Source organism: Cannabis sativa, chromosome 1 (assembly GCF_029168945.1).
Source record: "Cannabis sativa cultivar Pink pepper isolate KNU-18-1 chromosome 1, ASM2916894v1, whole genome shotgun sequence".
NCBI lineage: Eukaryota > Viridiplantae > Streptophyta > Magnoliopsida > Rosales > Cannabaceae > Cannabis > Cannabis sativa.
Genome location: NC_083601.1, coordinates 24,662,604 through 24,674,863, shown reverse-complemented (window position 1 = coordinate 24,674,863; position 12,260 = coordinate 24,662,604). Strand labels below are relative to the sequence as shown.

Below are 12,260 nucleotides of genomic sequence, written 5' to 3'. Positions count from 1 at the left end.
AGTGGGGAGGTTGGATAGGATCGAGGCTGACACTCAGGGTATGTACGCTTCTCATGCCGAGCTGAAGAAGGCATATGAGACCAGCCATATAGAGCTGAAGGGTGGTCAGAACGTAATTATGGAGCAGCTCAGAAACATATTGGCCATGTTGAATCGTCCGCCAACGACAGCTTCAGCACCAGAGGCCGCAGCAGATCCATCAACCCCACTACCAACTGCATCACCCCCACTACCAGCTGCATCACCCCCACTACAAGAGGAGGAGGTCTTTCCTGACGGGTATGATCCTTATGAAGGAGCTCCAGATACTCCCATCGGTGCAGGTTTTATCGATATTCATGATAGCGAGTCCCAAGGTGAAATTTTGGCGATAGAGGCACAACCTGCAGGGGTTAAGAGTCGGAAGAGGAAGAGAAATCCCCATGTATGGTTCTGTGACTACACAGAGATGAAGAAGAAATAGAGGCCTTCTTCGACATTTGATCCCCTGGCGCCACCGGATGAGCAATTGTTGGATACTTTTCGAAAGTGGTGTTCTGGACTCATTCCTTACCACCGACTTCGGGATTTGAAAAGTGGTGATTACGGTCCATCATTCTTTTGGAAGCTGCTGATACCACAGGAATGACTTACAAATGACGTAAGTAAAGTATTTTATAAATTTACTTTACAACTAATGTACAATTAATATATTTTGTTGTCTAACTGATTTCTCTAACCTTTATATGCAACATATAGATGCAGCAATGCATATGCTGAGGAGGCGACGCGCCGACTATCCACTGACATTTCCTCAGAATAGTATCATTCTCTCTACATTTGTCACCAGCATGATCAGCAGTGCATGGACGAATCACAGGGGTCCGAGGAGAAACTTTGTGTGGGAGGGTTATATCCTGGAGTACTGCAGAGGGGTTCACAAGGTCTTGTTTTAGTAAGATTTTAATTGTTGAACTATGATTATAAGTTTGTTATTGTTTAGATTTTCTCCATAATTACAGAACCAGTTCTTTCCGAGATGGATGGGTAATGAGTTCATTTACTTCATTTTGCATCTTCCCGACCAGCGGTACTGGGTCACAGTTGAAGTTGACATAGAGCTGTGGAAAATTAATGTGTACGGCTGTGATTCTAGCATTTGTTATTGGACCGCCATGGTATCCATCTTGAAGACTTGGGAAGAACTGTTGCCCTCGCTAATCCATGCAACCAGGGATTTTCCACTTAATAACCAGATCCTGGCGCTAACTAATAAGGAGATCACCGTGCTTCTGAATATGCATGCGAGTCGTGCCACTCACGACTTAGTTCCGAAGGCAACAACTAGGTACATAGCGATAAAAAAGTACTTTAGTATTAAAATATACTTTGCATTCTACTAACTTTATATTTTATATTGCATTTAGTGGTAATTGTGGCGTTTATTGCATTGAGTATGTGGAGCATCTCATGATGCAACGTGGATTAACTGATGTCACGCAAGGCCGGATCAAGTTGTTTCATGAACGGTAGTGTGTTGATTTATTTTACCAGAATGTCGGCTGATTATATGTGTAATTATGGTGACATTTTATATTTTGTGTAATTAAAATTACAGTTATGTATATATAGACTTTCTGTTTGTGGCTTCAAATTTTGTCGGCTGAGAAGTAATATCTATCTAATTTTCTTATATTCGTTCAAATTTTGATAATTATTCGTGGTTTCAAATATCGATATATACACATATATTCCCATACAAAAATAACTATTAAACCTAAAATAATTAAAATATTCAAAAAATATTCAACCTCGACATTATTTTAAAGCAGTTTCGAACCTGAAATAGAAAACATGTTATTACAACGAATAAGTATACTACGCCTCAAATGCGGGCTTTGCATGTTGCTCTGTTGTGGCACGAAGCTGCCCAACGGCGAAGGCTGCGGTTCGAGGTACAGAACCTTTTTTATCACCAGACGGGAAACGGTTCTCCCGTCTTCTTCCAGCGTTGCTTTTTCTTGGATCACCTACAGGCTTCTTTTCCACAGGTACCCCAACTTTCATATTCTTGATGTGTTCTGGGAGAACCCAATCATCCTCGTCACCAGCAAGATTGATGGTATCATCGTAAATCTTCTTCCACGTTTCTTTTGAATAATAAGGTGAGCAAAGCGTGTACACACTTGTGTTCATTTTCAATGTCGCGGCACATGCATGAAGGCAAGGGAGTTTCAATAACGTGAACACGCCGCAGGTGCATGTTCTTACAACTAGGTTCACATCACCACCTCTTTCACCGTTAGGTCCCCTACCAACGTTATACAAATTGGCTCCATTTCGTTGGACGCGCCTGTACCTTACATTTTCATGAATTTTTGCCAAGTTTTTTTCAAAGAGCGTGGCCAAAGGGGTGGTACATTTGTCAGCATTTTCGAGGCGATCAGCGAACCACGATTGTAGTGTGAACCTGATAAATTCAACCAAAGTAGTTATTGGATATTTCCTGAACTCTTCTGTAACGCTATTGAAGCTTTCAGCAGCGTTGCTCGTCATGATGTTGTATCTATCGCCCAAACAATAAGGGTGAGCCCACTTCTCAAACCCTATACTCTCCACATATGCAGCAATGGCCGGATTCATCTTTCTAAGCTTCTCGAACTCTCTATCACATTCAGTCTTCGACCATGCGTAAGCAACATTATATATTTGGTTGTGAAAAGCATCAGTCTTGAACTTGGCGTTCACGTTCATAATAATGTGGTGATAGCATGCACAGTGGACTCCTTCGGGAAAAACGAGTTCAACAGAATGATCAATGCTTTGATGCCTATTTGACACAAACACTAAGTTCTCAACCACGCCAATTGCTACCCTTAACTTCTGTAAGAAATACGTTCAAGAGTCGTTATTCTCACTGTCAACGATACCATAAGCAACCGGCAATAATTGGTTGTTCGCATCGTATGGCACATCAACTAACATTATACCGCCGTACTTTGTCTTCAAGAAGGTGCCATCGATACTCAAAACAGGACGACAAAAAGAAAAGCCCCTTCTACATGCACCGAGTGATATAAAACAGTACTTGAACCGCTCATCCTCTATATACAAGTCAGTAATGGTACCTGGATTCTTCTGTTCCAGCATGTACAAGTATCCAGGAAGCTTCATGTATGAAAACTCAGGCGTACCCCTAGCATACGTAAGTCCCATCTCCCTGCACCTCCACGCCTTCACATAACTCATCTGGATACCATAGTTGTCAAACATGTCCCTCTGTATGTCTTTAGCCTTGTACTTAGTTCCATCTTGGGTGTACTTCCCCTTAATAAGGTGGCCAACTACCCATGGTGCTGCTTGACGGTGATCTGAATATCTCGCATTCAAGTTACATGTGTGTTCATTATGAAATACAGTGACCTCGAAGTTGTCAGAATGCATCTTCTTCCTCCCCCTCAATCTCCATTTACAATCTGGAGCCTTGCATGTAACGTACAACACATCAGGGGATGACTTCTTCACCATCCACTCAAAATTGTTATTAAATGCAAACCTACCCACTACTTGTCTCAGTTCTTCCTTGTTTTCATAAAAATTACCAAGTTCTATCACCCCTGCTTCCTTACTTTGTAAACAAGTAGTTAGCTCATGATTTTCCATTATATCTTCATTTGTCCACATAGGAGCTTTGAACTTGGTACAAACTTTAAAAGAGGAGAACGTTGAGAAGGTTGTGATACGAATTTTATGTTTATTACGCAAGTGTACGCAATCAAGTAGTATCTCACGCAAGTGAGGTCGAACCACAGGGAATTGGATTAAGTACTACTGAACTATACTTATGATTCTATTCGGTAAAATAATAAGTTTGCAATTTGAAAGTAAATAACTCATAAATTAAAGAGAAAATAAACGAAGATTAATCAAGATGAGAGATTAGGGAGGTGAATCCTGTTGTTAAGCTACCAATGTTAATACCTAATTGCTATCCTTATCTCAATGTGAATGACAGATTATAAATTAACCTAACTCTTTTCAGATCTTTTAGGTTCTAAATAATATGTTCTCTAATTAACTTCTTAATTAAATCAACACAAAATCAGCATTAAGCAATAATCTATTAGTCACTGAGGCTATGTAAATACTTTCGTTTTACATCAAAACCTAGACTATCCAAATTTTAGCATTCTCAATTCTCACTTTTCAGATTTCGAATTGAGATCATTAAACATGTAAAAGGTGATCAAGCTTGCACATGGAATTAAACACAAATAAAGATAGTATTCACACATAAGATGAAGGAATGGCAATTATTTATTAACTAGGCATAAACTTAAACAACAATCATCATCCTCCCTTATTGGGAAATTTAGTTCATAATAACTCTAAAAACATCCATGATTAATTCAGAAATAAAAACAAACATAAAGAAGAATTAAAAGGGTAAAAGAAAGAAACTAGAAGGTGGTATCGCTCCGGGTCTTCAAGATAGCTTCCTCTCCACTTGCCTCCACTATTAGGTCTGTTTTTGCTTAATTCTGACCTTCAGTGTCGTATTCCTTATATAGGGATGAGTGGTGTGCCTCCAATTGAGAGAAAAATCAAAATTAGGTCAAAACCACGACGTCCGTACCAAGTCGCGACTAGCCCTTAAGCTGGTCGCGACTACAGGCAAACCTCAAAAATCGAAGGTTCTGCCAAACCTCGAAGTCGCGACCAGGGTCGCGACCAGGAAAAAGGGTCGCGACCTGGCTCTCATGAAGTCGCGACTACTGTAGCTTCTGGAGCCGAATTTTCCAATTTTTTTCCATTTTATCCCAGTTTTTCGCCATTTGACTGAATTTGAACTTTAACACTCCGGGAACCTGAAATAATGAAAATCAAGCGTAAAACTGCTCTAAAAGACATCAATAGACAAGATAATGCTAACTTTAAGGACCCGAAACATAGGCTAATTATAACCTAACAAAATCCCCCAAACTAGATTCTTACTCGCCCCCGAGTGAGATAAAAAAAAACTAACTACGCTATCAGATAATTACTATGCTGCTGACTCATGCTCTGTTTTCTACTTGCATAAACTAGAATTTTGATCCTACTAACTCTAACAATTAACTCGGATGCTCCATTAATAACACTATGTACAACTGCAACAATTTACTCAAATGTGAAACATTGTTATAAAAGTTTTACTCTTTCCTTTAATTCCACAATCCGATAACTCATAAGCTTGCATGCTTACCTTTCTCCACTAATGTTGACAGTATTCTTTGGAATCATTAGGTCTTTTAAAGGCTTAAGTATAATGGCTCAGATATTCAGGGATAGGCAAAAGACAATCTTTTTGGCTCAACATATCATAAGCACACAAATAGAACCCACAAGCTTTTCACTTTGTTGTTTTTTTTTCTTTAGAAATCCCATAATGTTCCCCACATTTACCAAGATTGATAGAAGATATCTCTATTATTTTCCCAACATCACTGAGTCTCTTTTTTTTTTCAAACATATTTTTTTTTTCACTTTTTATTGTTCTCTTTTTTTTCTTTCATCAGTGACATTGAGGTACAATTTTTCCTCTTCTCCATCTTACAGGTTTTTCTCCCTCTCACTAAGTGTTTCCTCTCCCCCAAACTAATTATGTAGCTTATGATATCATGGATAACATTGTGAAGAAAAAATTAATAGTGTGGTTGCAAAATTTTCAATTCAACGGGTGAAAAACAAAACAGGTTTAGGCTCAAAAGGTTCACTAGGGATACACATTATTATGGTAGGCTTGAAAGGCTCAAACTATCCAACAAATGCCTAAGTCATATTCCAATTGAACACTATCAAGGATTTCGCCTCAAAAGAATAAACATGTAAGTTCTAAGCTATCCTGTTAATCTTACCACAAACCATAGTAAAACAGTTATAACAATTTTCACAGATTGAGTAATTATAATTAAACATAGGTTTCTAAGCATCCAAACTAATCCAAAGAGTTAACAGAATCAAGCACAAAGTTATTTTACAATTTCAGAACACATCGCACTAATCAGCAGTATACAACTATCATCAAGCTTATTGCCATTCCTTAACTAAAACAAAAAACTAAAACAGAAAATTAAAATGCAGAAACTAAAGTGCAGAATTTAAAATTTTTAAGTCTCTCCCCCCAAACTAAATATGACATTGTCCCCAATGTATACAGTAATATGCAGAGAGAAGAAACTTACCTGAGACCCTCTCAGAAAGGGTTGGGTGGTGGCGGTTGGTCATAGGGATAGAACCGAGGAGGTTGTGCCAAATAGTTCGGGTCATCAATCCCAATGTTCATTCTGTTGATAAGAGAGTTGAGTTGCTGAACTTGTCCCTCATCATAGATACTCCTTTGCACCATGTATTGTTGCATGTGGTTGTTCTGCTGAATTATATAACTCAGCTGTACATGAGTGTATTGTGTTGTAGGATCGATAGGCCCAGGCAATTGTAGGGGTTGCTCCTCTTCTTCTTCAACACTAGGCTCGCGTTGCCGCCTACGCCCTTGCGGTGCATCAGGTGGTGGTTGGCCATAGGGATGTGGCTCTTTCAGCCTGTTGACAAAGGCGATGTCCATCTTGCGAAGTGGCAACACCGTGTTGTCATACTCTAACTGGGGAACTTCATATGCCCCGCAGAGTTCTGTGATAACTCCTGCCAAACCGAAACCACCTCCCGTGGCTCCTTGCACGATCTGCTCAATGCTTTGCCTTATGACTTGTCCAATGTTAATGTTGTACCCCTTCATTATGGCGTACACATATTTCAGGCGATCCATTTGGACATCGGAAAAATGCTTGTTGGGCACTAACCGAGCACTCACAAAGTACAGCCATGTTTTTGCCACCGGGTTCAGCTCACACCGGTATAGAATATTTGGCGACCCCTCGATGCCATCATTGTCATGGAACCTTAACCCAGGAAACCCCACTGTCTCCGCCACATCCACCATATCAAACTGCTCTTCCTCCTCAATAATTCGGAGGCGTTGTTCTTCCCTAGTGTAATCTTGGACAGAGAACTTCACCTTAAATGCATCAGCAGTAGCGGGAACTTTCTTTCCACGCACCTTCACTTCCCCATTCCGGCGGTCGGGCTAATTCGCAAGGAATTCACAAGCTATAGTAACATTAGCCCGACCCCGAGCATCTACAAAGCTCCCCCACTTCATTCTTTCTATTTGAGCTCTGATTGTTTCAAATCGAGGTTGGAGCCTCAAGGGATTTTCCGGGAATTCAATACCCCGATCATCAATATAAGCCCTATTCTTTAGCCTCACGAAGCGATTTTGGGCCTCAATGTTTCCAAAGCGGGTCCTATCAAAACCCGTTGGTGGTGGGTTTGAAGACGAACCCTCCTCTACATTCCTAGTCCTCTTGGGTGCCATTTTTTTCTTTTCCTTTTTTTTTCGAATATTTTTTTTTTTATATTTTTTGAAACTTTTTTTTTTCTAAAAATTGGGCAGCACTTCCCCTTAATTTTTCTCTATCCCAAAAATAAAAAATTCACTCAAACAATATTCCCAAACACTCAATACCACAATACAATAATGACAAACCCAATATCAACAATATTTTTGCACATCACACATTTATATCATTCAAAATCTAGAAAAAGTTAATCAAATTCTTTAAAGATTGAAGAAAGTGATACTTACGAACCCAAAAAAGCTTTACTCCACCTCCATTGTTGAATGTTCTTGAAAGCTTGAGGTTGAAGTTGAAGACAATGGTGATTTTCGGATCTGGGCTATTATGGGTTATTTTTGGTATGGGTTTTGATGATATGTGTAGATTGTTGGGTGAAATTGGATTTTTGAATGGATTGGGTTTAAGAAATTTAAGAAAAGATGAAAAGATTGAAGATTGGAGATGAAAAATTGAAATTTTGAGATGAAAAGGGGTAGGGTTCGGCTGAGAGGATTTGAATTTTGAAATTTTTGGTGTAGGGTTGAATGAGGGGGAAAAATTTGAATTTATAGAAATTTCGTGAGCAAGTCACGACTAGCTTACGATTGATTTTTATGCCTCTCTGGAAAATCAGGAAGTCGCGACTGGGGTCGCGACTTGGCCAAAGGCTAGTTGCGACCACTGGGCTCCAGGTCGAAAAATATATTATTTTTTTTTCACGCTTTTCACGATTCAATTAAAAGCATACTAAAACATAATCAAAAGTCTGAAAAAAAAATTAAAGAAAACACTTGGGTTGCCTCCCAAGAGCGCTGTCTTTATCGTCATACAGCTGGACGCTGAGCCTTGTACTTCAAAGTGGCGCCAGGATCATGGCGGACTTGGCTTGGTCAAATTGACCTCCCAAATAGAGCTTTAAACGTTGTCCATTAACTTTGAAAGTTGCTGGACTTTCACCTTTCAACTCCACCGCTCCATAAGGAAACACCTTGACCACCGTGAATGGTCCTGACCACCTTGACTTCAACTTTCCAGGAAACAGTTTCAGCCATGAATTAAAGAGTAACACTTGCTTCCCTGGTTGAAACTCCTTCCGTACTAGACCTTGATCGTGCCACTTCTTAGTTCTCTCCTTGTATATTTTTGCGTTTTCATAGGCTTCGTTTCGAAACTCCTCTAGCTCATTCAGCTGTAATAGTCTTTTCTCCCATGCAGCTTTTAGTTCCATGTTAAGAGTCTTCATGGCCCAAAAAGCTTTATGCTCTAACTCCACCGGTAGATGACAAGCCTTTCCAAACACCAACCGATATGGGGACATGCCAATCGGTGTTTTGAAAGCAGTTCTGTATGCCCACAATGCATCATCTAATTTCCTTGACCAATCTTTCCTTGATCTTTGCACTGCTTTCTCTAGAATCATCTTAATCTCCCGATTAGAAGTTTCAGCTTGGCCATTACTTTGGGGATGGTATGGTAAAGCAGTTCGATGTCGGACACCATATCTTGAAAGAAGTGCTTCAAACTGCTTGTTACAGAAGTGACTCCCTTCATCGCTTACTATTGCTCGAGGAGTACCAAACCGAGTAAAGATGTTCTTTTGTAGAAAGCGGAGAACTGTCTTACCATCATTCTGAGGTGTAGCTGCAGCTTCGACCCATTTAGACACATAATCGACAGCCAAAAGAATGTACTGATTGCTAAAGGATGAAGGAAAAGGACCCATGAAGTCTATTCCCCACACATCAAACAATTCAACTTCTAAAATTCCTTTTAAAGGCATCTCGTTTCTTCTTGAGATATTACCTGTTCGTTGACAACGATCACATGCCTTTACAAAGGTAGTAGCATCCTTGAATAGCGTTGGCCAAAAGAATCCACTTTGCAACACCTTTGCAGCTGTTCTATTTCCACTAAAATGTCCTCCACATGGTAAAGCATGACAATGATTTAGGATAGAATACATCTCCTCTTCAGGCACACATCTCCTAATTATCTGATCAGCGCAGTGCTTGTAGAGGATTGGCTCTTCCCAATAATAATGTTTCACCTCAGAAAAGAATTTCTTCAATTGTTGACGCGAAAGCTCGGGAGGAGTTATTTTTGCAGCCAAGAAATTAACATAATCAGCGTACCACGGTACCATCAGGTTTTCCCTCACACTAAAAAGTTGTTCATCAGGAAATTGCTCATTTATCTGTACCTCCTTTGTATTCTGACTCTCTTGCAGCTCTAATCTTGACAAGTGGTCTGCTACCAGGTTTTCGGTGCCCTTTTTATCTTTTATCTCTAAGTCAAACTCTTGAAGTAGAAGTACCCACCGAATCAGTCTTGGTTTTGCATCCTTCTTGGTCATAAGGTATTTGATTGCTGAATGATCTGTGTAGACAATTACCTTATTCCCAATTAGGTAGGGTCGGAATTTGTCACAAGCAAACACTATTGCTAGCATTTCTTTCTCTGTAGTGGCGTAATTTAATTGAGCATCATTCAGAGTTCTACTAGCATAGTAGATTGTGTGGAATACTCTGTCAACTCTTATCCCAAGACCGCTCCAATGGCATAGTCTCTTGCGTCGCACATAAACTCAAACGGCAATTCCCAATTTGGTGAAGTTACTATCGGTGCTGTAATCAATCTCTCCTTTAAAATCTTGAAAGCTTTTAAACAATCTTCTCCAAACTCAAATGATACACCATTGACAAGTAAACTAGATAAAGGTTTTGAGATTTTGGAGAAGTCCTTGATAAATATGCGGTAGAAGCCAGCATGTCCTAGGAAACTCCTCACTCCTTTTACAGAAACTGGAGGTGGCAAATTTTCTATTGTTGAAACTTTAGCCTTATCCACCTCAATTCCTGCCTTTGAAATTTTGTGCCCAAGAACAATTCCTTCTGTTACCATAAAGTGGCACTTCTCCCAGTTTAACACCAAGTTAGACTTCTCGCACCTTGTTAGCACTTTTTCCAAATTTTCCAAACAATGATCGAAGGAAGAACCAAAAACTGAGAAATCATCCATAAAGATTTCAATACAAGATTCAATCAAGTCTGAAAAGATAGCCATCATACACCTTTGAAAAGTAGCAGGGGCGTTGCACAAGTCGAAGGACATTCTTCTGAAAGCAAAGGTACCGTAGGGACATGTGAAAGTAGTCTTCTCCTGATCTTCAGGTGCTATAGCTATCTGGTGGTATCCAGAATATCCATCAAGAAAGCAGTAATATTCTTGCCCCGCCAATCTGTCTAGCATTTGATCAATGAAGGGCAAAGGGAAGTGATCTTTTCGTGTTGCTTTGTTGAGTTTCCTGTAATCGATGCAGATCCTCCAACCAGTGACTGTTCTTGTAGGAATCAACTCATTCTTTTCATTCTTGATCACCGTCATTCCACCTTTCTTTGGGACCACTTGCACCGGGCTAACCCACTTACTATCTGAAATAGGATAAGCAACTCCAGCATCCAACCACTTAACTACTTCTTTTCTAACAACTTCTTTCATGGGTGGATTGAGTCTTCGTTGAGCGTCAATTGTCGGTTTGGCATTGTCTTCCATGAGAATTCGATGCATCACTGTTGAAGGACTGATTCCTTTGACATCACCTAGTGTCCAAGCGATGGCCTTATTATGAGCTCGGAGTACCCTCAGAAGTCTATCAGTTTCCACATCAGAGAGAGAAGCTGAAACAATAACTTGCAGCTTTTTATCTTGACCCAAAAATTCATACCTCAAGTGACTAGGAAGCACCTTTAATTCAAGTTCTGGAGGCTTTTCAGTAGATGTCTTTAGCTCTTTTGGAACTGCTCCCAATTCCTCAAAATATCTTCTGTTCAAGGGCCCATAGGAATCAAGCCACTTCACATAACCCATGACCTCTTGTCCCTCTTGCTCCGTCAATTCATCTTCAGTTAAACTTAGTTCAAGAGGATCATCTAGCAGCTTTTTCTCACCCACCATTTCATCAATCAAGTCAATGAAGAAACAGTTATCACTTGCCTTTGGGTACGTCATAGCCTTTAGCACATTAAAGACCACTTCTTCTCCTTGGACTCTCAGCTTTAATTCACCCTTCTGAACATCGATCAAGGCTTGGCCAGTTGCCAAGAATGGTCTCCCAAGAATGATTGGGACATTGCTATCTTCTTCCATATCCAAAACGATGAAGTCAGCTGGAAAGATGAACTTGTCAACCTTAACTAACACATCCTCAATGACTCCTCTAGGATGGGCTAGTGATCGGTCCGCCAATTGGAGAGTTACTGTTGTTGGCTTTGCTTCACCCAGCTGCAATCTTTTAAACACCGATAGAGGCATCAAGTTAATGCTGGCTCCCAAGTCACAAAGTGCATTTATTCCCTCAATTCTCCCAATAGTACAAGGAATAGTGAAACTCCCTGGATCTCTGAGTTTGGGAGGGAGTTTCTTCTGTAGGATGGCGCTGCACTCTTCAGTTAGAGCCACTGTCTCATAATCCTCCATCTTTCTCTTCTTTGACAGGATTTCCTTCATAAACTTCACATAACTTGGCATCTGCTCTAAAGCTTCAGCAAAGGGAATGTTAATGTGAAGTCTTTTGAAAACTTCTAGGAATTTGGTGAACTGCTTGTCTAAGCTTGACTTTCTAAGCCTTTGAGGGTAAGGTATTTTCACATGGTGATCACTATTAATTGGTGGAGACTGCTGTGGTTGTGTTGGACTATCAGTAGCCTTCGTTGAAGTGGGTGTTGGGGTTGACATTGGTTGAGCTTCATTCTCCTTTTCTCCATTCACTAGTTGTGGCATTTCAGGACCATCATAATTTCTACCACTTCTAAGGGTAATTGCTTTGCAGTTTTCTTTGGGGTTTAC

At 40.1% G+C, this 12,260-nt stretch overlaps 2 protein-coding genes across 2 annotated transcripts; both read right to left on the bottom strand.

Moving 5' to 3' along the window:
• Positions 1 to 8,268: 8,268 nt before the first annotated feature.
• Positions 8,269 to 8,835, bottom strand: LOC133033464 (uncharacterized). The gene has a single exon (XM_061108196.1). It carries the CDS (start codon positions 8,833 to 8,835, stop codon positions 8,269 to 8,271), a length of 567 nt encoding a protein of 188 aa, XP_060964179.1.
• A 1,115-nt stretch (positions 8,836 to 9,950) lies between these two features.
• LOC133033462 (uncharacterized) lies at positions 9,951 to 11,369 on the bottom strand. The gene is made up of 4 exons (XM_061108189.1): positions 10,794 to 11,369; positions 10,547 to 10,598; positions 10,248 to 10,417; positions 9,951 to 10,154 (listed from the first exon to the last, which is right to left on the bottom strand). Exons 1-4 carry the CDS (start codon positions 11,367 to 11,369, stop codon positions 9,951 to 9,953), a joined length of 1,002 nt encoding a protein of 333 aa, XP_060964172.1.
• Between the last annotated feature and the right edge of the window lie 891 nt (positions 11,370 to 12,260).

Bases quoted from the DNA above. Each gene is read 5' to 3' on its own strand.
- LOC133033464 (XM_061108196.1), bottom strand. From the start codon at position 8,835: ATGATTCTAGAGAAAGCAGTGCAAAGATCAAGGAAAGATTGGTCAAGG.
- LOC133033462 (XM_061108189.1), bottom strand. From the start codon at position 11,369: ATGGTGGGTGAGAAAAAGCTGCTAGATGATCCTCTTGAACTAAGTTTA. The intron at 10,599-10,793 runs GTGATCAAGAAT...GGATACCACCAG, and splicing joins CAAAGAAAGGTGGAATGACG to ATAGCTATAGCACCTGAAGA. The intron at 10,155-10,247 runs GTTTCAACAATA...ATATTTATCAAG, and splicing joins TTGAGGTGGATAAGGCTAAA to GACTTCTCCAAAATCTCAAA.